We start from the raw sequence: 23208 nt of genomic DNA, 5'->3' as shown, positions 1-23208 counted from the left end.
TTTGAGGTACTTGGCATGCTTGAATTTTCATGATATTTTGCACACACATCAGAGTTGTGAGTGCAATTCATGTAAACACAAGAGGGCTGGGCAAAAGTTAACACATGGGTGTGGCTGGGGTGCTCTGTAGTGCCACCTTTTGACAAAAGTGGTGGGGTCAGTATCTTCTACGGTCACCAAACTTGTTACATATATTGTTCTCATCAAGCCGGACAACTTTCAAAATTACAGTCATTACCTCTGCCCAACAGGAAGTCGGCCATTTTGGATTGAATATGCATTTTTTTGAAAATTGCAGGCCCTGAACTTTTGAATACTCCTCCTAGGGGATTCATGTGACTGGCACCAAACTTAAAAATATTATGCCAAGATACTGAAGATGCTAAATTGCGAACGGATTTTTGATATACTGAACGGTGTTGCCATGGCGACGCAATAAATTAAGGGCACAAATGTGAAACAGGAAGTTCCTTATACCTTCTGTGTGCATTGTATGATTTTGATGAAAATTCAGCTGTATGTTTGGTAATGGGGGCTGATCACATTTATGTGGCTATTATGGGTCACAGTCATAGTGCCACCAACTGGCAGCAGGAAAAATGGCAATTTTAACAGACTTTGAAATAGCCCTCTTGTGTTTACATGAATTGCTTCAACATTCTTTAGAATGTCAAGACACTGCTGACGTAAAATTGTAAAGGGATATATGATATCATAAATACTGTTGCCATAGCAGTTTATTTAGCAAGTGAAAGCAGTTTTTAAAGTGAAATAAAAAAGCTATAGAAGTTTAAGTTTATTGTAATGAAAATGTACTGCAAAAACTTGTAATTTTTTATATAAATAAAATATAATAAAAATATCAACTGAAATTGAAAAATACTAGAAAATCAAAGCCATGTCTAACCCAGTTCTGAGTGGAACTTGATCAGACGCAGTACCAAAAATGTCCAGTAGAGGACAGCCAAGCTCCATTGTTGCATGATTCCCAAACTGCCACTTCTCAGTCCCTCCAGGATTTGCAGATCGTGTCTAGAAGGGATCCCTCTTCCATACGTATGTGTAACTACGTTCATAAGTTAACTATGTTTATCAAAAGAACAACTTATAAAGTTAAAGATCCATTTAAGACGGCTAGCAAAATAACAAGGGCATGCTCATTTAATTTTAAACAACAGAAGCATTAATTATACAGTATTAAGAAAATAGCAACATATGTGCCGCAGTGATGTACTTAAGGAATCGAGAATGGGTGGTGAGCGCTCCTCGTTGCTGCGAGTTCCACAGTTTGTGCTCTTTTCCAGTCAAATCCCATAGCAAAATGCAAACAAATATGTTCCCACTCAAGACATACGTCCACTGAGGTGCGGATGCAATCTTTGTTAATTAAAATTTAAAGTTTCATATGGGCGGATTAGAACCCTAAACCTCTTATGTAATGGGTAAATTAATTACCACTAGACCACCCAGTCAGACTCCTTTTACCAGCACTGATTGATGTACTTCTCCACAGCACACATACATCACAGCTAGCATTTAATCTTCACCCTGCGTACTGCAAATGAAACACAAAAACCCACATTTATCCAAAGAATCCCTAACATTCACTTAAAATCCCCATTAGTTGTGTAATAAAATGTGATTCAAATTTGAAGTACTATTAATACAGTAGGCTACGAATCTGAAAATGGCAATATATGCTGCACACTTGTATGCTAAAAGTAAATGTTCATAAATGTTTTTACTGATATAAAAAGGTCAATTATATAGATTTTTAACAACCTTAATTTAGAGGCTATTTAATCAGTTGTGCATATGAATAACGAATGCAGACTCAGAGTTAATGTACTTCATTTATTTTAGCAGTGAACAGAGAAAAAATGTAACAATAAAAGAATTGAAACCTATTGCCACAGAATTGCAATGAAATTACAAGCCTAAATAACTTTTGTGCTCATATTAAAATCTACTTAGATTATCTTAATACCTAATGCCTTGAATTACATTTGTTAATTTAATTTAAAGCCATTCAATTTCAATAAATAATTATATTAAATTATAGGAAAAATTTATAATTAAGAAGTTAGCAAAAAACATTAAAAATTAAAAATAGATAGATAGATAGATACTCTGAAATCTCTGAACTTTTAAATACTCCTCCTAGGTAATTCATGAGACTGTCACCACATTTAGAAAACATTATGCCAAGACATCGAAGATGCTAAATTGCGAACAGGTTTTTAAATATCGAATGGTGTTGCCATGGTGGTGTACTAAATTAATGGCAAAAATAGGGAAACAGGAAGTGTCTCATATCTTCTGCGTGCATTGTGTGATTTAGATCAAAATTGAGTTGTGTGTTTTTTCTTGGGGGCTAATCACATGGATATGGCTATTGTGGGTCACAGTCATAGCACCACCAACTCGCAGCAGGAAGTGTGGCACTTACAACAGACTTTGAAATAATCCTCTTACATTTACCCAATGGAGGGACCTCTCCATGGTAGAAGATCTTAAGGTAGAATGAACGAACCAGCAGCATCGAGTAAGAAACAGTTATCCCATTCACAGCTACCTCAACAGATCATTCTGCACTCCCTGTGGTTTTTTTTCCTGCTCGATCCTCTGAACCTTAGATGTTCTGCCTTTGCATGCCTCATCTAAACCAACAACTCTTTCGGTAAATTTCATCAACATGGAATGATTCAGAACAAATTCCAAAGCACCTCCTCTGTAATTCAGTCTCTTCTGGCCATCAGTTCTTCTGTACATTAACACCAACAGGGGTTTATTCATATTTGCCCCAAGAATGAACACATGATCCGTTGAATGCCATCGCAAACATATCTCCTTTCATTACCACTCACTAACGGCACGCTAATTTTGATTATTGGAAAGAATGTGAAGCCATAAAAAGCTTCTAGTGCAGGCCACATTTGAAAACATGTACTGCTGGGCCCAGTGTGATCAACAGAAGGCTGCTGGCTCTTATTATCTCCACAGGGCTCATGACCACTAAATACAGCACGACTGCAGAGTGTTGCACGACGGTAATGATGTGGGAAATACACTCTGGCCTGTGATAAGTTGGATCTCTAACAAGATACTGCATAGGAAGCATTGCTCTTACCAACAAATGGGAATTGATTCCATACTTTAGCACCATCTTGGTGAGAACAGTGGATTCGGCTTTAGTGTGAAGGAGGATAGCCGCTGCCCTTGAAAGCCAACACACAGTAACTAAATCAACACTGAAACTGAAAAGAATGGCTTCAAAGATTTTTGATTGTCCAGCCAAATGTGGATTCTAAAATAGTCTCACTCTGAATCTGAGCATAGTCAAACCCCTCTTTTACAGGACAGATTATAGTCTAAGAGACCTTATTTCGAATATTATGTAATTTTGACAAAATGTGTATTTACTGCGTTTTGACTTTGCAGGGCATAGAGAGTTCAGTGGTCATAAAGTCATATAGTAACAACCATCTAAAGGACCAGATAACTACTGCCTAAGCAATGGGTTTTAAAATGAATATGATTCATAAAATTAACATGGTTGTTTGGGTTAAAATGGCACTCCAGGCAAATGTTTTTCATTTACACATCTGAATCTGATTTGTGTCAAAAGTCTGTCATTTAAAAAGGTCATTGGATTTGAAAAGAGCTGTAATTTTGACCGATATGTGTACACTGTAATAGTAAGTCTAGCAACTTTTCTTTAGTGAAAAGTGCTAAAGAGGTTATCTAATGCATGCACACACATTCTCCCTTTCTCTTACACACAGAAACACACACACACACACACATTAAGTGTGGCATGACCACACTAGGCTGACTGGAGTCGCTGGGTTGGCTGGTGGTTTGAGGGTTGTGGGTTGTGGGTTTTAACTCAATACAGAACCCCCCCCCCCACACACACACACACACATTCCTCAGATCTTACAGACCACAAAGAGGGAGACAAAGACAGCAGACAAAAGAACATTTTTGAAAATCTTCTAAAACTGTCAATATTTACATGGCAAAACGTCTAGTTATTAATTGTATTTGTTGATAATTGGGTACATTTCAGGGAGAAATGTCTGGGTTACATTCAGTGTTGGGTAAATTGCTAAAAAAAACAGTAATCCAATTTAAATTACAAAGTACACCACTAATCTACTAATTACTTTTCTAAAATGGTAATTAATAATTACTTTACTAAGATACTTTCTAAAACACTTTTTTAATGCAACTAATTTAAAATAATGTCTATATTTCCTGCTTGTTCATTGTCACACACACAGTGGTGGCCAAAAATATTGGCACCCTTGGTAAATATGAGCAAAGTCTGTGAAAAAAATAAAAATAAATCTGCATTGTTTATCCTTTTGAACTTTCATTAAAAATAAATAAATAAATAAAAATTCACAAACATCTAACCTTTAATTGAAGTAAAACAATTGAAAGAGGGGAAATATCTCATTATTAATGAAATATATTTCTCAAAACGCATTGGCCATAATTATTGGCACCCTTTTTGCAACCTCCATTTGCCAAGAGTACAGCTCTGAGTCTTCTCTTATAATGCCTAATGAGGTTGGAGAACACCTGGCAAGGGATCTGAGACCATTCCTCCATACAGAATCTCTCCAGATCCTTCAAATTCCGAGGTCCCTGTTGGTGGACTCTCCTCTTCAGTTCACCCCACAAATGTTCTATGGGGTTCAGGTCAGGGGACTGGGATGGCCATGGCAGAACCTTGATTTTGTGGTCAGTGAACCATTTTTGTGTTGACATTGATGTTTGTTTTGGATCATTGTCCTGCTGGAAGGTCCAACCAGGACCCATTGTAAGTTTTCTGGCAGAGGCAGCCAGGTTTAGATTTTTTATCTGTTGGTATTTGATAGAGTCCGTGATGCCATGTATCCGAACAAGATGTCCAGGACCTCTGGCAGAAAAACAGCCCCACAACATTGAAGATCCAACACCACATTTAACTGTGGGCATTGGGTACTTCTGCATCTCTGTGTGCGCCAAACCAATCTCTGGTGTTTGCTGCCAAAAAGCTCTTTTTTTGTTTCATCTTACCATAGAACCTGGTCACATTTGAAGTTCTAGTAGTGTCTGGCAAACTGAAGATGCTTGAGTTTGTTTTTGGATGAGAGCAGAGGCTTTTTTTCTTGAAACCAAACAACTTGTGGTGATGTAGGTGATGTCTGATTTTTTTTTTTTTTAGACTTTCTGACCCCAAGATCCAACTAATTTCTGCAATTCTCCAGCTGTGATCCTTGGAGATTCTTTGGCCACTTGAACCATCCTCCTCACTGTGCGTGGAGACAATATAGACATATGTCCTTTCCAGGCTGATTCTTAAGATCTCCAGTTGATTGGAACTTGTTAATTACGCCCTGATGGTGGAAATGGGCATTTTCAATGCTTTGGCTATTTTCTCATAGCCACTTCCCATTTTGTGAAGCTCAACAACCTTTTGCCGCACATCAGAACTATATTCTTTAGTCTAACCCACTGTGATTGATGATTAAGGGAATTTGGCCTGTGTGTTACCACATATTTATACCCCTGTGAAACAGGAAGTAATGGCTGAACAATTTCATGTTCCTATTCACACAGGTGCACTAAAAAATGTAAAATATGAATGGGAATATACTTCAGATATAATTTACTCATAAGAATTTCTAGGGGTGCCAATAATTGTGGCCAATGTGTTTTGAAGAAAAATATTTATTTAATAATGAGATATTTCCCCTCTTTCAATTGTTTTACTTCAATTAAAAGTTAGATTTTTATGAATTTTTTGAATGAAAGATCAAAAGGATAAACCATGCAGATTTTTTTTCACAGCCTTCTTTGCTCATATTTACCAAGGGTGCCAATATTTTTGGCCACCACTGTAAGTCATACCACCCGTTATATATCTTTGTATAATTCATAGTTCAAGAACATAATGTAACTAGGGTTGGCAACTTTCTACCAGCCAAATATGGGACATTCCAGCTCTAAATACGGGACTTATTTTTTACTCCTGCACAAGACGCTGCACAACGGTTAAAGAGGTCCACCTAGAGATTGTTTACATAGGAAAACAATTGAAAAACAGCACAGATGGATGCAAAAGCATGTTCGGTGTGAATGGCCCCTAATACACTTAAAACTAAAACGGCTTTAATAAAATGACCAGTTAGAACCAACTTTCTATTAATCTTCATTTTTAATAAACATTACTTTTTTCCAAAAGAACGAAGCCACAATCAGTGGAGGAAGACAGATGACGATGAGTCTGTATACAGAAGGGAGGTTGAACAGCTGGCTGTCTGGTGCAGTCAAAACAACCTTGAGCTGAACATGCTCAAAATGGTGGAGATCACTGTGGACTTTAGGAGAAACACCCCAACACTGACCCCCTCACCATTCTAAACAGCACTGTGGCAGCAGTGAAGTCATTCAGGTTCCTGGGAACTACCATCTCACAGGACCTGAAGTGGGAGACCCACATTGACTCCATTGTGATAAAGGCCCAGCAGAGGTTGTACTTCCTTTGCCAGCTGAGGAAATTCAACCTGCCACAGGCGCTGCTGATACAGTTTTACACAGCAGTCATTGAGTCTGTCCCCTGCACTTCAATAACTGTCTGGTTTGGTTCAGCTACGAAATCAGACATCAGAAGACTACAAAGGACAGTTCGGACTGCTGAGAGGATTATTGGTTGCCCCCTGCCCCCCCTTCAAGAACTATACACTTCCAGTGTGAGGAAAAAGGCTGGAAAAATTACTCTGCACCCACTCACCCTGCCCACTACCTTTTTGAACTGTTGCCTTCTGGCTGACACTTCAGAGCTCTGAGCACCAGAACCGTCAGGCACAGGAGCAGTTTTTTCCCTCAGGCTATCCATCTCATGAACAGTTAAATTGCCCTATTGAGCAATAACTATGTGCAATACACAGTTTAGTCTTTCTTATATTTATCCAACACATCCAACCTCTTCTGCCATTTCATTCCTCTGGAAAAAAAAAACTAACAAAAAAAAAATTTTCACTGTACATAACAGATTTGTATTTGCACTGTACATAACAGATTGTATTAGATTTGCACTACCCATGTGTATGTGTGTATGTATGTATGTGTGTGTCTGTATGTATGTGTATAATTAGTTTTATTTTTTATTATTATCTATGTCTTGCTGCTGTTTTTGTATTGTTTTTGTATTGTTGTACACTGGAAGCTCCTGTCACCAAGACAAATTCCTTGTATGTGTACGCATACTTGGCAATAAAGCTGATTCTGATTATAAGCTTAAGCCTTTTCCGTTTTTAAAGCTCAATGAACTGGCTTTCTGTTTCAAATTAGGGTCATCAGTATGTAGACAGTAAATGACTAATAGTAAATATCACTAAAGGGCCACTGTCTTAGTACAAGTTTGTGTACTATATTAAGCAACCATGCATTAAAATAATTTTTTATGGGAGAGAAAACGTTTAACATAAATAAAGTGTATTTCTCCTTGGATAACGGTGGCGTTGTTTTGCCAGAAAATTGTGTTTATCAAAAGGGAAATGTAATGTAATGTCACGTCATGTCATGTCATGTCATGAATGGTGCGTTTTTGGTGTTTTGTAATCACAAAGGTGAGAAACAATTCTCATTCTATAATGCTATTTGTTTAACGAAATTCTCCTTTTCTGACAGAAAACACGACAGAAACAGGTGCTGATTGTTATCGATTTTTCCCCCTGACCACTTCTGTCAAGTGTGGCACCCATATAATGTTAAACAGCAGATTTCTCACACTACTCAAGTGAAAGGTGTGCGTTTCAGGTCCATTTCTCTCGGTTTGTGAAACATTCTCAGCAGTTTGGGTTTGAGATGCTAAAAAACTACATTCGTTCGTCACGTATTTTAGTGTCAATTTTGTTTCCTTAAATACAGGACTATTCCATATAATACAGGGCTATACCATATTATCTGGGACAGTTGGCAACCTTGACTACAAGGCAATCAAATGGGTTGTGTGTGTTATGAAATGTCTGTCCGAATCATACCAGACTGAAGAAACCACAAAACTCTCACCAGTGACTAATTTTCAAACCAGTATCAGAGAGGAAGAGAGAAAGCGAGAGAGAGAGAGAGAGAGAGAGAGAGAGAGAGAGAGAGAGAGAGAGCATGACTAACAGCTTCTTTAGATGTGGTAGAGCCCTGGGTTGTTTCTGATGGTGAACAGTCTTATCAAAACATTCACACTTCTCACAGTCACACTTTTGTTGAAATAACATTGAGTAGAAGCTTATAATACATTTACTCAATTTGTGTAATGCTCTGATTCACAAGCCGTCCATGTGAATTCAGTGTTAAAGGTTTTTGGTGTGGTTAGATGGAAATATGGGTAGTGCTCTCAATGAAGGTGTGTGTGTGTGGGGGGGGGGGGGGGGCAACTGGGAATGTTTTACCAAGCCCTGGGACAAGGTGCCCACTAAGGTCCACTTTGGTATTGTCAACTTTGTTGGTGCTGGGATAACATTTGTATTAACCAGTCAGAATTTAGTGTTAGGCTTAGGGCTTAGGAACATCATTCTTATAATTTCTCTGATTTTAGAGTCAGTTAATGGTTTTTGTGTTGGGGTTAGGGGTAGGGTTTGGACAAATATTTTTTTGACAGTGATGTTGTCTTAGGACAAATCAGCAACTTTGATCCATAAACACATCCTACTTTGCAAAATCACAATCATTGGGCCTATGAGAGGGGGGCCCACCCTTAAAATGTTGTCTTGGGCAACATAAATTTAAGCAGCGATGCTGATGTGGGTGTAGCAAAGCCCACTTACCTGTTTGGCTTTTGATTTTGATATGGTATCTGAGATAGGTTTCTTCTTTTCCGTGACTGCTCTTTTGGCAAACAGCTCCACAAATTCATTAAAGTCTACTGATGGTTCTTCAACTTTCTCCCATACCAGAGCACTTTTGGCATCCCTACGTGCAAGAAAAATGAATATCAGTTGGCCTTGTCATGTGTAATATCATGATCACAATCAAGCCCTTAGCTGAATTTAAATGAAGTGAAAAGCAAATATTTAACACAGACACTGCAAATTCATGTTGTATTCAATAAACAAGGAATGTGATTACTTTTTCACATGTAGCTGAATCCGAGTCCAGTAGAGAGGTTTCATCGGTTGTGGAGGCTCAATGACAGCTTTCAGAGGGGTAGACTCCTGAGCCATGCCCGGCGGCAAAAACCCCATGAATGGTGGAGGTAGACCACAGGCTGGTTGGGGGCCGAAACCAGGGGGAGGAGGGGGTGGTGGAGGTGGAGGTCCACAGCCAGGAGGTGGAGGAGGAGGGGGTGGAGCCATACCTGGGAGTGGTGGAGGAGGGGGTGGAGCCATATCAGGGAGTGGTGGAGGAGGGGGTGGGGCCATACCAGGGAGTGGTGGAGGAGTGGGTGGGGCCATACCTGGGAGCGGTGGAGGAGGGGGTGGAGCCATACAAGGGAGTGGTGGAGGAGGTGGAGGCGGAGGTATTGATACACATGCCACTAAATGCTTGGATTGTGACTGTGGTGTGGGTACAGTTGAGGATAAACTTGAACCAACAGGAAGTAGCGAAGGTGTAAGGGAAGGCACTTCCTGCTGTGGTCTTTGGCAGCTACAGATGTAGGGCAGTCCCAATGGTGAAGTAGCACTGTCACTTAATTTAGGAGTCCGTGATTGATGTGATAAAGGCACTGGAAATTTAAAGGCTTCTTCTATAGGTGAGGTCTGAATGGCTTTCACTTCCTGGAATACTTGTTCATTAACTTGAGTCTGTGAATGTTTGATAGACTGATCAAAACTAGCCACTTCTCGGTCCTTCGTTCCAAGCTTTGCACTGTCCAAGACTTTGCTCTGTTTTTCCATATGCAATATTTTCACAAGTAATTCTTCAATTTTTCTCTCTAGCTCCTGAATGGAAACAGATCTTCCTTCCGAAACTACCCCAGATTGCCCTGTGGATCCATCCTATGGAGAGCAGAGGAGCAGGAAAGGAGCATAGAAAGGGGCAGATTTTACATCTTTAAAAAGAAACAGAAGTACTGAATGAAAATCACAGACACCTCCTGTCACTGCAGCTTTACATACGACTGCACTGCCATGAGTTATTGTCTCGTTTTAGTGGATGTTAGTTTCTCCTCAGAGACTAGACCTAATCTTTTCAAAGGAATGGGATGGCGTGTGCTGGTATGAGTGTGCAGGTCTGTTCAATTTTGAATTTGTTTGCACTATTCTACAACATTTTGTAGTATTAGTAGTGCATTTGTCTGTTTTAACACTAAACACAACTAGACATAATGTACTACAAGTAACCAGATGATGCAAATGTGGAATGTTGGACACTTTATGCACTCAGCTTCATGCACCCAACTTACGCAGCTTTCCCTTCATAGCAGAATGGGAAGGGTTATCAGATCGCAAATTGGTCTGAAAAAAATGGAGAAGATGGCGGACATAACAACCACCAAACTTCTATGGAGAAGTCAACACCTTACAAATGTGAGTTTGTACACATTTGTAAATGCTTTGCTAATACTCCATGTTGTGTGATTCCATAAAATGTGTGGGCACTAGTTTTGTACTTGGACTCAGTTTAGCTAACATGCTAAAGCTAGTGACAACAACAAACAAGAGGACATGCACTTGATATGTCATTCCTCTCTACTGAAAAACGTTGGATGCTTCCATGTAAAAAAATTGTGCTAATGTTCCATTTGAGATCATACTACCCTTTGAACACTAGATGGCCGAGTACATAAAGTAGGGCAATTCAACTCCATCAAACACACCTGCCCTTTAAATTTCAAGTAATCCGGAAGACCTTGATAAGCATGTTTTGGTGTATATGATTAGGGCTGGAGCTAAACTCTGCAGGACAGTGGCCCTCCAGAATGGAGTTGAATAACACTGGTCTGTAGTGTAGTACACACGCACACAGTGTATAGTATTGAGACACAACCTGTTTCTAAATAAGTGGCTATATTTCCTAATAACAGACCAGGCATGAATGTAGCATCCAACAAGTCAATAAAATCACTTTGGCTGATCGGGCAAGTGTAGCGTTGCTTCCTGGATGAAGTACAGAGATAGAATCCAGGGAAATTAATGAAGCAACAGAGCCAGCCCAGCATGTTAAAATAAACAAACATCACACAAGGGATGCACTTGGCTTACACACTTATAATCACATAACTATATACTAACATACACACACTACATACAGAAACACAAAAGTCCACATGCACATGCATACAATCTGGCAATGAGGGTCAAGGAAGTCCAACAAGTCTAGACTCCAGAAGTCATCTTGGAATACTCCTAAAAGGCGAGCAGCAAGATCTCTTGGAATAAAAAGGGAATGGTTTGAGCTTTTTCTATTAGAGAGCTTCAAAGAGCATGTGTTGGTGTGTGTGGGTCCATGTGAATGGTCGGGGCTACGGAGAACATGCATGGAGTCTGGTTGCATGTAGAGCCAGTAGGGCCCTGTCAGGCTTAGATGGGTTTGGGGAGATGCTTTCATTCACAAAAACCTCCTCCACAGGCATTCAGAGGTTCGGAAAGTTCTAGCTCCAGAACTCTAGGCCTTAAGAATTCTAGAATCATTAGTTGCCATTAGAACCTCCTTGTAATTTGATATGGTCCCATATGTACCAGTATGCCTACCAGTATGTGTTCTGTGTGTTAAGTATTACAAATGCTTTTATGAAAAAGACACATTCCTCAAAGACATCAGCACAATGCAACCACTAGAGGGTGGAAAAAATTTAGCAAAACTTCATTTCGAATAACTGTAACAAAGAATATTCTTTATAGAAAAATTAAGAATAAACATCAGCATAAGATGTTGAATGTGTGTGGTTTGAATATAGGAATGCAAGCAGTCATTTATAATTTCAAAGCTCAACATGGTGTATCATAAAAGCAATGAGAGGCACTGCGCCTGCTAGACAGATGTTTAGTTCAGCGTAAGATGCTGTTACTATCCTGTTAAGGATCCTAGCAACAATAAAGAAACGTATGACTTGTGAGGTGGTAGAATGTGCTCTTAGTAACATGAGCGTATTGTACTTGAACGGGAAAGGTGTGAAAGCAGTTAAGAGAAAAGTTTGCACAAACACACAAACTTGTTTTTATATCATTGTGGAGAATCTCCATAGACTTCCATGCATTTTATGAATTTTATACAGATCTAACGATAATTTCTATCCCCTAACCCTAACCCTACCCCTAAACCTAACCCTCAAAAAAAACTTTTTTACATTTTCAAAAAAACATAGTTTAATAAGCCATTTCCCTCGTAGGGATCTCAGGTTTTACTATCCTTGTGGGGACATTTGGTCCCCACAATGTAGTATAAACATGTACACACACACACACACACCCACACACACACACAAATTATTGCCAGTAAACAAAGCCAAAAGTGAACATGTTTGATTACATATATCCCTTACAAAATAAGGACTGTGGCTATACCGGTATATCAGATGTATCATTATGTATATTGTTGGGCCTCATGTATTCAGATAGAAGACAAAGGCAGGCCTAACACAGTCGTAAAAACCTAACTCAAGCCCCCACATTCCAAGTCGTAAATTATACTGATAAAAATCGTGCCAAAATCAAACAAAGGGAGTCCAAAACAGACTACAAATCCCATGAAGTCTTGCTCACTAAAGGATTGAACTCTCAACTCCTATTGGATGAGGCACACAACAGAACGTCCCTCAAACATGACATCATCAGGAGTTGAAATACCTCTGAAATGCTTCCGGGATTTGCTTCCAGCAACTTTGCTTGCAGTGTGTAGACGCAGCTCATCGCTGCTCTCAGGTGCAACCTCGTGGCACAAGAAAGTAACGTCCGACTTGAAACTATGGCCATACAATCTCCATCTCGCTGGACGAGTTGAGATTACTCTGTGTTCAACCAAACACTCTAACGGATCCGAAGGAGATCGCCGAGCAATTCGCAACTTCATCCGTTTGCCTGCAGAAGTGAAGAGATGAAAGATTTCTCTTCCATCTTCAATCAAGTCAACATTTCTGAGTTCTCCGCCAACCCGCCGAGAATCAACAGCCGTGCCCGCCAACAGAGTGAGGAAATGGCCTCCTGTCATCACCCGAGCCTCAAGGAACCGGGTCGGAATTAAAGGACAGATGAACACACATTCTGTCCTCATGCGATTCAAGTAAGAGGTTTACGTCTGGGCAGAGATAGAATATTATAGTGTGTTATTCTTGTGTTTCAAGGTTTTTGCTTGTACAGTTTACGGACCGCCATGTCCGCTCATTATTAATACTCAGGGTATTAATTATCACAAATTTGTTTTGCTGTATTGTGATCCAACCAAATTGGACTATTGTGCATTTTCGCCATCACGGGTGAAACCGGCAAACTGAGTTATCCATTAAAGAGTCAAAGAACGCGGGACTTTTACGAGCCGCCCACTGCGTCTCTGAGTGATAAACTAACAGCTGCTTTCTCTTCCACGATCGCGAAATCGGCTTTAGGGCTGTCACTTAATTCTCTCTCTCTCTCTCGTACTAACCACACACACACACACACACACACATGCACACCTTATGTGTTATTGGATTATTTTTATTTCCATATCTAATCATATCACTGTTTAGTTTGTAGTTGTAAGTCGGAAGTTTATTGACTGCATTGTATTAATTATTAATTGATATTACTGCATAAATAAACTTTGTTTATATTACAAAGAGAAGTGTTTTGGTTTGTTTTGCATACGCCTGTGTCATGCTGACGGGATGTCAGTGCTCGGATTCAAGCCTTCATTCATTGTTTTTTTTTTCCCAAAAATCGTTATTCTTCGGATGTCGATTTTCCTAAGAAAACAATCTAATATTGAGACTGTTTTACTATCTGGTTATTAGTCCCTGATTCCAGGGTGGTGCCCCGTCAATGTTAATCCTTATTAATATTCTATTGATTTTTGATAATTGATAATTATCTTTGATTGTTGAATTTGAATGATCAATAAGCTAGTGTTAATTTTAATTAATGTTTCATCGATGTTAACAATTAACGATTATCTTTGATAATTGTTGATTTAAAGGATTTAAAAAATTAACATTGATTCTCATCAATGTTCTATTGATTTTAATAATTAATAATTATCTTTGATAATTATTAATTATTGCTAATAACCAAACTTGCTCCTAAACGTAGCACACTACATTTACTGGAGCCCCATATGAGGTTTTAATGAGTTAGATTCAATTAATTAATTTAAATATTAATTAATAACTAAAGAAATAATTAATAATTATTTCTGATAGTAACACTGATCTAAACAACCAGTAAAGCCCTACAATATTAAATGGTACTTTAATAAATGCTATGGGACTGAATGACTCCACTATTCATATACCAAGGTAGAAAGTGCAGTTTTTACATGGTTTATTTACAATATTTTCATGGTACTCTAAGGTACTTAGTACTTAGAAAGAAAAAAATACCATTGTATTGTTGAGCTATGTAAAAAAAACAAAAATAAAAACATAGTATAACCATGGTATTATATGTATGTGTGTAATATATATATATATATATATATATATATATATATATATATATATATACACACACACACACACACACACACTACTGGTCAAAGTTTTGAAACACTTGACTGAAATATTTCTCATGATCTTAAAAATCTTTTGATCTGAAGGCGTATGCTTAAATGTTTGAAATTAGTTTTGTAGACAAAAATATAATTCTGCCACCATATTAATTTACTTCATTATAAAACTACATTTTAATTAAATGAAATTGATGACTTGGACCAAATAATAAAGAAAAGCAGCCAATAAGTGCCCAGCATAGGTGGGAACTCCTTCAATACTGTTTAAAAAGCATCCCAGGGTGATACCTCAAGAAGTTGGTTGAGAAAATGTCAAGAGTACATGTCTGCAAATTCTAGGCAAAGGGTGACTACTTTGAAGATGCCTATTTCAAAACATGGCATTACTATGGAATTTTTACTATGGGTTTAACTTTTGTATAACCATGGTCCCATGCCAAAAAGAAAAGGAAAAAAAGAAAAAAGGTATTACTATGATACCATATCCAAAAATACCACAATACCATATTTTAAAAACATGGAATTACTATGGAACCATCCCCAAAAAACATGGTATTACCATGGTACCATGAGCCAAAAAACATGGTATTACCATGGTATTATATTCAAACAAACATGGCATTACCATGGTACTATTTTGAAACAAACATGGTATCACCATGGAACCATATCCAAAAAACATGGTATTACCCTAGTACCATATTCCAAAAACATAGATTACCCTAGTACCATGTCCAAAAAAAAAAAAAAAGAAAAAAAAAGAAACTATTTTACCATGGTACCATATCCAAAAACATGCTATTAACCATTGTTCCATATCCAAAAACATGGTATTACCCTAGAACCATATCCAAATAACATGGTATTACCATAGCACCATATATATATATATATATATATATATATATATATATATATATATATATATATATATATATATATATATATATATATAAACATGCTATTAACCATTGTTCCATATCCAAAAACATGGTATTACCACAGAACCATATCCAAAAATCATGGTATTACCAATGGTTCCATATCCAAAAAAACACGGTATTACCCAAGAACCATATCCAAAAATTATGGTATTACCATGGTTCCATATACAAAAACATGGTATTACCATAGTTCCATAAAAAATAAAAATAAAAACATGGTATTACCATTACCATGGTACCATAAAAAAAAAAGAAAAAAAAAAGAAAAGGTATTAACATGATACCATGACAAAAAACAGGGTATTACCATGGTACCATATCCAAAAAACATGGTATTACCATTGTACCATGACAAAAAACATGGTACTACCATGGTATCATATCCAAACAAACATGGTATCACCATAGTACCATATTCAAAAGCTATAGTATTACCATGGTACTATTTCCAAACAAACTTGGTATCACCATGGTACAATATTTAAAAAACTTGGTATTACTAAGGGACCATGTAAAAAAAAAAAAAAAAAAACATGGTAATAACATGGCACTGTGTCCAAAAACATGGTAATACCATGGTAGGTTTTGATAAAGAAAATGTGTTAATGACACACACGTTGGTACTCCTATCATTACAAGATGTACTGATAATAGACATAGACATAATGATTTTTATACTGTACAAACTATATATTCTATCCCCTAACCCTACACTTACCCCTAAACCTAACCCTCATAGAAACCTTTTGGCATTTTTACATTTAAAAAAAAAAAGAAAAAAAAATAATATTTTAGTATGTTTTTTAAGCTGTTTGAATTACGGGGACACTAGGGTTGTCCTCATAAACCACATTCATAGCATAATATCCTTATAATTACTAGTGTGTAACCTAAACAAATGTCCTCATAAACCACAAAAAACCACTCTCACACACACACACACACACACCATAGTCCCAGCTTAAACCTAATGCAAAGTGCTTTCTTTGGCCTTGTACACTTATGCACTTCTCCTATGATATACTCTTATGTCAAAAATACATGTCCTGGGTGCTCCAGGGATGTCCAAATGCTATGATGCTCGCACATGAAATAACAGTACAATATTTAACGTGCAAATAGGCATATAAATTAATAATCAAACACATAAACAAACAAATTTGCACCTGTGCTGCAGCAGGGGCTGGAGGCCACAGTGTTTGCAGCTGTGCAGGTGCTCTGATCTCATGCTGACCCATCGGAGCCCAAGTATACAGCTGCTCTTTCTGTGTGTGTACAAGAGAAACAGAGAGCTGGCATTAAAAGAGCTGATTATGGCAAAAAAGCACAGTGCAATGTGTTTTAAATGGCATACAGGACTCTAAAATTAGCCCTCAAATCCCTGGGGTTGCAATGCCATTTAGAAAGCAAAAGAAAACTTATACAATATTGTTGAAACGCTGTGTGAATGGTGACCTCTGCTGGCACACTGAAAGAAAAACAACTTGCTAATTCCACCCACGAGAGCAGAGCAGTAAGAATACAAATGAAAGGCTGTTTTCAAAGCTGTCCATTCACATCAGTGGGGGTTTGTGTAAGCAAGCAGTGACCATGTCATTTGAGTTAGACTTGGCGAACCCTACAAGCTGAATATAACAGGTTTGGCTATAAATATCTGATCTCATAGGGAGTTTTAAACAAAAACTACTTTCTTGAAAGGGTAATCTTCTTTAACTTAGCATGAATCTTGTGTGTGCATGTGTATGTATACAGTATGAATGCATTTCAGTGCAAATATGTGTCAACTCAGCTGAGCACACAGGCATCAACACAAACATGCAGAAAATAAGAACAGATAGACAGAGACCACATGCCTCTAAATTACACCTTCTGCCTGTCAATCATCAATAAATCCTTTTTCAAAACACCAACTGGTACCATTGCCCTGATACACATTTATATATCCACTGAAATAAACTTGATTGTTGGCTTGGAATTCATGCATTTATTATGTCATTACTGTTAGTTTGTGACAAATAGTTGAACACAATGATGAAATCTGTCTTTAGACAATAGTTAGATAGTCAACAGTGTGAATAGTGGTATTAATGCTACCATGATGCTCTCCTCTTGAAATCACAGCCAATGAAATCACAGTGTTAAGTCATGTTCTGCCATCCCTTTGGACAAGAGTGTTATTGTGCAGTTATTTCAGTCACAGTGTGTGTTAATGCAGAGCACAAGGAGCTCTTCAGCTGAAACTACTTACTTCTCAAAACAAGAACCACCTCTAGAAAGTTGCTGGGTTAATGTAATCCTGTGTTACTGTATCTTGTTCCATTTTTCACACTGTTCATACTTAATCCTGGGTAGTCAGGTTTTAATATTTCACACTGTACACTTGTAAACTCTGGGTTAATGTTCTTATTTGCAGATTTACAAGGGGAAAAACATTAATTGGACAAGTACAGCACTCCAGTTAATGCGTACAGTGTGTCATCACTGTTAGACATTTGTAACCTAAGATGCTGAAACCAAACATGCATTTTTGCAGCCGAACAAAGCACATGAATATTTCATTAAGAATTGTTTAGTTTATATAATTGGTTTTCTATTGCTAAACAAAACATTGTAACATTCTAGCAGCACAATTCTGACAAAAGTTCTTGCGTAGGGCTTCATAACCCAGGATTAAAAGTGGTGCTTACATCTTTTTCAAATGACAAGTTAATTGTTTAAACCAGGGTTAACATTGATTAACACAAATAATTTAGACTCGCCCATCGCTTATTTAAAAAAATAAAAAAAATAAAATGTTAATGGATGCAGTAAGTCACTTACAATGGAAGTGAATGGGGCCAGTACATAAACACTAAAATACACACTGTTTCAAAAGTGTAGCTATAAGACATTAACATTATATATACTGTATTTACATGACTTTAGTGTAATAAAATCAGGGATTTACCAATGTTATGGCATTTACCAGATTACAGGGTTTACCTGTGTTGTAATATTGGATATAACTTTACACAGTAAAGCAAAAGTAAGAAACTTTATCAAGCTAAAATCATGTTAACATGTATACTATGTAAAATGTTTATGTCTTGTGGATATACTCTTAAAATTGTGTGTGTGACTGGCCCCATTCACTTCCGTTGTAAGTGTGTACTGTAACTGTGATTGTTTTAGGGGAAAGTCGAAATTATTATTTTTGTTTTAAACAGCATTAAGCCACAAATACCACTGAATGAGCCTAACTTGTATTGAACCCGCAACATTCCTTTAACCCAATAATAAAAAAGACGTTAAACCAGGGTTAGGCATAGTGTGAAAAGGTGCAAAACCAGGCAGACAAAACAGAACAGATTTTTTTTTTTTTTTTTTTTTAATGGATTCCACTAGTGTGTACTGTAAAGACAGAAATTAAAACATGATGACTGCTGTTTAGACCGGGGTCAATAGAAACACTTGTCTGACCATTTAAAAAATTGATGATTAAAATAATTACAAGAGTGTGCATGATATTTTTTTTTCATTTTTGGGTGAACTATCCCTTTAAATTATTTTAAGGGCATAACACTCCCTTAGAATAATTTAAAGGGATAGTTCACCCAAAAATGAAAAAAATTCATAATTTACTTACCTTCATGCCATCCCAGATGTGTATTCTGCAGAACACAAACAGAGAATTTTAGAAGAATATTTCAGCTCTGTAGGTCCATACAATGCAAGTGAATGGTGATCAGGCCTTTGAAGCTCCAAAAAGCAGATAAAGTCAGCATAAACATAATCCATCAAACTCCATTGATTTAATCAATGTCTTCTGAAGCAATCCAGTTGGATTTGGGTAAGAACAGACCAAATTGTAACTCCTTTTTCACTGTACATCTTGACAGCAGTCTCCTTGGCAATCATAATTTCAAGCTCGATTACACTTCCTATAGCGTCATCTAGCATTCTGCACATGCATCAAGCACTAGGAAGTGTAATCGGCTTAAAATCATGATCGTGCCTAGAAACTACAATGGCACAATGTACAGTGAAAAAGGAGTTATATTTTGGTCTGTTCTCACCCAAGACTGGTTCACTTCAGAAGACATTGATTAAACCACAGGAGTCTTATGGGTTACTTTTATGCTACCTTTATCTCCTTTTTTGAGCTTCAAAGGTCTGATCACCATTCACTTGTATTATATGGACCTACAAAGCTGAGATATTCTTCTAAAAATCTTCATTTGAGTTCAGCAAAAGCAAGGAAGTCATACACATTTTAGATGGCATGAGGGTGAGTAAATGAAAGAATTTTAAATTTGGGGTGAACTATCCCTTTAACAGTTTATCAATAGCCTACTAAAAAAAAAGAGCCATTTTGCATCCTATAATTTTTTTTTAATGATGCTTAGTGAGAATTGTTTATAATTCTTCTGCAAACTGTGGTCATTAATAAGGCTCCACCTCATTTATATTCTTTCACAATGATTAAGATGAAGAGGTCTAATTTTCACTGCCATTAAGAGATCTAATGGTCTTTTTGGCTTCCAGCTATCTGTATTGTAAGTGTCAAACACCAAAACGTCTTGGTTTCTTTCGTAACCTCCGTTCCCTGATGAAGGGAACGAGAAGTTGTGTTGATGTAGTGATACTAGGGGTCGCCCTTGGGAGCCCCAAACACCTCTGATCTTTGAGAAAAGTCCAATGGGAATTGGCGAGTGGAATTTGCATGCCACTCCCCCAGACATACGGGTATAAAAGGAGCTGGCTCGCAACCACTCATTCAGGTTTTGTGCTAAGGAGCCGAAACAGGGTCCCGGCCATTTCAGCGGGTAGTTCAGTGTTGTGGCAGGAGGGACACAATGTCTCGTTTCCCTCCATCAGGGAACAGAGGTTACGAAAGCAACCAAGATGTTACCAATCTCACTCGACGTTGTGTTGATGTTGTGACACTAGGGGTCCCTATATGAAATGCCACAACTAGCTGAACTGTGTTACGTGGACTGGCGGTGCGAGACAGGCAAACCATTGTATTCCTCGTAGTCAGCGCACCCGGCCATCACGTAACCTCCCCCAATGCTCCTACGAGCGTCGTATGGTACCCCGCACCTCGGGGACAAGTCGACTGCCCAAAATGGGGACAGGCCGCCCCAGCCGTGCCCTCTTCTCTTCTTTTTCTCCCCCAAAAATTGTGGAAATCATCCTTTCCCAATGGGAAGACACCGCGGAGATCACACCCTGCCCGAAGGGGAGGCAACTGTGTGGAAATACATCACATGGTCTTACCAAGTGTCGCATGTGGAGAAGTCCCCATGGTAGGTCCTTCCCAGAGGGGACGAAGCTCTACAAACATGGTGACGGGAACTCTGCCCAAGGAAGATGCGGGTTTACCAACGGGGTTACTCTCAGGCAACCAGCGCATGTGGAGCACCTACCCCAGTACAGGGCCTACTAGCACACGTACTGGGCCAGCATCGAATTTCTCCGTGAATTTGCCTGCCACAGGGCCAAAAAGGAAGGACATCCAGGGTCCACGGTCTCGTGAACTCGGCTGGGGGTAAAAAGCGCACGTCTCCCCCCCAGGAGGGGAAAGGCGCTGTACGCAAGCAGTACACCCGGCCAGTTGTCCCGCATACTTACCTGTTCATACCTGACAACACACGGGACGAAACCGGCTCAACCTGGAGATTGTAGAATCTCGAAGGTATTGGGTGTTGCCCAGCCCGCTGTTCTACAGATGTCTGCTAAAGAGGCGCCATTGGTCCAGGTGGAGTGTGCTCAAAGCCCCAAGGGGGGGCGGCACGTCCTGGGCATGGTATGCCAAAGCGGTGGCGTCAACGACCCAGTGGTCGATCCTCTGTTTGGAGACAGGGCTCCCTTTCCGCTATCCTCCGAAGCAGACAAAGAGCTGCTCAGAGCATCTAAGGCTCTGCGTGCGATCCAAGTAGATGCGTAAAGCACGCACCGAACACAGCAACGACAAGGCTGGGTCTGCCTCCTCCTGGGGCAGCTTCGCTTGCAGGTTCACCACCTGATCCCTAAACGGGGTTGTGGGAACCTTGGCCCATAGGATCATGTGAGAGTATGCCAGACCGAACTCCAGGCAGGTGTCACTGACAGAGAACGCCTGCAGTTCCCCAACCCTCTTTATGGATGTGAGGGCAGTCAGGAGGGCAGTCTCCAATGGGAGCGCCTTTAGCTCAACTGACTCTAGGGGCTCAAACGGGGCTCTCCGCAGGCCCCACAGGACCACGGAGAGATCCCATGAGAGGATGAGGCACGGTCTGGGAGGATTCTGCCTCCTCACGCCTCTAAGGAACCTGATGATCAGGTCGTGCTTCCCGAGAGACTTACCGTCAACTGCGTCATGGTGCGCCGCTATAGCGGCCATGCACACCTTCAAGGTGGAGGGGGACAGTTGCCCCTCCAGCCTCTCCTGCAGGAAGGAAAGCACGCACATCTCTGGGGGTCTTCGTGTCGGGAAGAACACCACTTATCAAACAGACGCCACTTCAAGGCATACAGTCGCCTCGTAGAGGGAGCCCTGGCCTGAGTGATCGTGTCTACCACCGCGGGTGGCCACTTAGGTCTTCTGTGTCCCATCCAAGGGCCAGACATGGAGATTCCAGAGGTCTCGTCACGGGTGCCAGATGATGCCCCATCCCTGAGAGAAGAGATCCCTCCTTAGGGGAATTCACCAGAGAGGGGCTGTCACAAGGAGTGTGAGGTCCGAGAACCAAGTCTGGGTGGGCCAGTAGGGTGCCACTAGGATGACATGCTCCTCGTCCTTCCTGACCTTGCACAGGGTCCAAGTAAGTAGGCTCACTGGGGGGAACGCATACTTGCGCAGCCCCCAGGGCCAGCTGTGTGCCAGTGCATCTGTGCCGAGGGGAGCCTCCGTCAGGGCATACCAGAGCAGGCAGTGGGAGGATTCCTGGGAAGTGAACAGGTCTACCTGCGCTTGAACGAATCGACTCCAAATCAGCTGGACCACCTGGGGGTGGAGACTCTAGTCTCCCCTGAGCATAACCTGCCATGACAGCACATCTGCTGCGTTGTTGAGGTCACCCGGGATGCGAGTGGCTCGCAACGACTTGAGTCGCTGCCGACTCCAGAGGAGGAGACTGCGGGCGAGTTGCGACATGCGATGCGAGCGTAAACCGCCTTGGCGGTTGATGTATGTTACCATCGCCATGTTGTCCGTCTGGACCAACACGTGCTTGCCCTGGATCAACGGCCGAAGCCTCTGCAAGGCGAGAAATACCGCCAGCAACTCGAGGCAGTTGATATGCCAACGCAGTCACGGCCCTGTCCAGGACCCTGCGGCTGCATGCCCATTGCACGTGGCACCCCAGCCACGCTCGGAGGCATCTGTTGTATCCACGACACGCCTGGACACTTGCACTAAGGGGACCCCTGCCCGCAGAAATGCAAGATCCATCCCAGGGCTGAACAAGCGGCGGCAGATCGGTGTGAAGACCACACAATGTGTGCCGTGGCGCCATGCCCATCTCGGAACTCGACTCTGAAGCTAGTGCTGGAGCGGTCCCATATGCATCAACCCAAGTGCCAAGGACGCCATATGCCCCAGAAGCCTCTGAAATTGCTTCAGTGGGACCGGCAGTTCAGCACCGACTGCGTGCACTCGCTTATG

The 23208-nt window shown here is 40.0% G+C and overlaps 1 protein-coding gene across 2 annotated transcripts in view; it reads right to left on the bottom strand.

Moving 5' to 3' along the window:
• The window catches only part of fmn2a (formin 2a), a 75143-nt gene that overhangs the window by 41387 nt on the left and 10548 nt on the right, over window positions 1-23208 (bottom strand). For both annotated transcript variants that reach the window (XM_051723466.1, XM_051723465.1), the window contains exons 3-5: window positions 16748-16846; window positions 9121-9992; window positions 8820-8964 (exon numbers count right to left, since the gene is read on the bottom strand). In XM_051723466.1, the coding sequence (XP_051579426.1) occupies window positions 8820-8964; window positions 9121-9992; window positions 16748-16846 (1116 nt within the window). The remainder of the gene's footprint in view (window positions 1-8819; window positions 8965-9120; window positions 9993-16747; window positions 16847-23208) is intronic.

Source organism: Myxocyprinus asiaticus, chromosome 17 (assembly GCF_019703515.2).
Source record: "Myxocyprinus asiaticus isolate MX2 ecotype Aquarium Trade chromosome 17, UBuf_Myxa_2, whole genome shotgun sequence".
NCBI classification, from domain to species: domain Eukaryota; kingdom Metazoa; phylum Chordata; class Actinopteri; order Cypriniformes; family Catostomidae; genus Myxocyprinus; species Myxocyprinus asiaticus.
Note: the sequence above shows the minus strand (reverse complement) of the source record. Positions and strands in the feature narration are given on the sequence as shown.